This window comes from Patagioenas fasciata, unplaced genomic scaffold, assembly GCF_037038585.1.
Source record: "Patagioenas fasciata isolate bPatFas1 unplaced genomic scaffold, bPatFas1.hap1 Unplaced_11, whole genome shotgun sequence".
Classification (NCBI taxonomy): Eukaryota; Metazoa; Chordata; class Aves; order Columbiformes; family Columbidae; genus Patagioenas; species Patagioenas fasciata.
The window spans coordinates 1,394,081-1,396,073 of record NW_027288522.1 but is presented as its reverse complement, the minus strand read 5'-3'; the positions used below and the strand labels follow the sequence as shown (position 1 = coordinate 1,396,073).

At 53.0% G+C, this 1,993-nt stretch overlaps 1 protein-coding gene across 1 annotated transcript; it reads right to left on the bottom strand.

The window, feature by feature from the left end:
- Positions 1-594: 594 nt before the first annotated feature.
- LOC136116109 (olfactory receptor 14C36-like) lies at positions 595-1,473 on the bottom strand. Its single transcript, XM_065862320.1, has one exon. The coding sequence runs from the start codon at positions 1,471-1,473 to the stop codon at positions 595-597; it is 879 nt and encodes a 292-aa protein (XP_065718392.1).
- Between the last annotated feature and the right edge of the window lie 520 nt (positions 1,474-1,993).

The following is a 1,993-nucleotide window of genomic DNA, read 5'->3' as shown; positions in this document are numbered from 1 at the left end:
CTGAAAACCACGGTGAGATAGTTCAAGGCAGATCACTGAAGGTCCTTCACCATCTCCAGGAACACTGGGCACCCACAGATGGACACTCAAAGCAGCACCATGACGTAACATCTTGCCCCATGTCCTCCCCTGAGCGCATGAAAAACCCAAGTACAGCAGCATGGCCTTGGTGGGGGGGAAATTTATTCAGGCTGACCACAGCTTTGGAAGAGGAGCCCAAGCTCCAAATACAGAAAGTGAGGAAATCCCCTTTTACGGGTTGTTTCGAAAAGATGGAGCAAATTTCAGAGATACAGTGATTTCAAAATGGATCCATCTTTTTGAAACACCCTGTGTTACAGAGATCCAACACAGGAAGTCACGGTCCCAGAAACAGGTAAACAGGTCTCTGGTTCCGAGAGGCTGGCTTCATGCCTCTGGAGAAGTTTTGTGGATGAAGAAATTCTTTGACAAACATGGTTATCACAGATAAAATGCACAGTCCAAAGGAGGATCCTGAGATGAATTGGAAATAACTTCTGAAGAGACTTGGGTAACTAATTGTTGCTGACAGAAAAATGATTGAATCACTTTCTTCAGTGCCACTTTCAGCTCCTAGTTCCTCATGCCATAGATGAGGGGGTTCACTGCTAGAGGCACCAGTGAGTACAGAACAGACACCACCAGGTCCAGGCTTGGTGAAAAAATGGAGGGGGGCGTCAGATAGACAAACATGGCAGTGTTGGCAAACAGGGAGACCACGGCCAGGTGAGGGAGGCAAGTGGAAAAGGCTTTGTGCCGTCCCTGCTCAGAGGGGATCCTCAGCACGGCCCTGAAGATTTGCACATAGGACACCACGATGAACACAAAACACCCAAATCCTAACCAGACACTGACCACAAGAAGCCCAAGTTCCCTGAGGTAGGAGTGTGAGCAGGAGAGCTTGAGGATCTGGGGGATTTCACAGAAGAACTGGCCCAGGACATTGCCCTTGCACAGTGGCAGTGAAAATGTATTGGTCGTGTGCAGCAGAGCATGGAGAAACCCAGTGGCCCAGGCAGCTGCTGCCATGTGGACACAAGCTCTGCTGCCCAGGAGGGTCCCGTAGTGCAGGGGTTTGCAGATGGCAATGTAGTGGTCGTAGGACATGATGGTGAGAAGATAAAATTCTGCTGAAGCTAAAAAGAAAACCAGGAAGAGTTGGGCAGCACATCCTGCATAGGAAATGGCCATGGTATCCCACAGAGAGTTGGCCATGGACTTGGGGACAGTGGTGGAGATGGAGCCCAGGTCGAGGAGGGCGAGGTTGAGCAGGAAGAAGTACATGGGGGTGTGGAGGTGCTGGTCCCAGGCTATGGTGGTGATGATGAGGCCGTTGCCCAGGAGGGCAGCCAGGTAGATGCCCAGGAAGAGCCAGAAGTGCAAGAGTTGCAGCTCCCGTGTGTCTGCGAACGCCAGGAGGAGGAACTGGCTGATGAAGCTGCTTTTGGACATTTGCTTCCTCTGGGCATGGGACACTGTCCAAGGAAGACCTCAAAGGCCAGGGCTTTTGTGCTGGCCTGGGGAAAGGGGATGGGATGGAGGGGTTGCAAACCTCTCAGGATCTGCTGGAGAGGAGAACGAAGGACACAGGTGCCTCCTTTTCTTTTTGCCGTGTATGTTCACTCACCTCTGGGGCTGACCACTTTCTGACCCCCGGAAGCTGCTGTGCCCTTCAGAGGGGCAAAGGCTGTGGGGTGCCTGCCCAGAGCACCTGCAATGGGCACTGCTGTGGGACCAGCCCCGACTGGGCTTTGCTGGGGAGAGGGTGTTGGTGGTGGAGAGAGGGCAGGGGAGGTGGCAGAACCTCAAGAGAACTGGACTGTTCTGGGAAGGACCTGAGAGAGAAAAACATCAGCGTGTATCTCGTGCTGCATGACCATGCAGGGTGAAGACTCACACCAGGGGTTGTGGTGCAGAGCCAGGGCTTCTGGAAGGGATCAAAGACATGCAGGTGCAGGAGAGAGGAGACTGC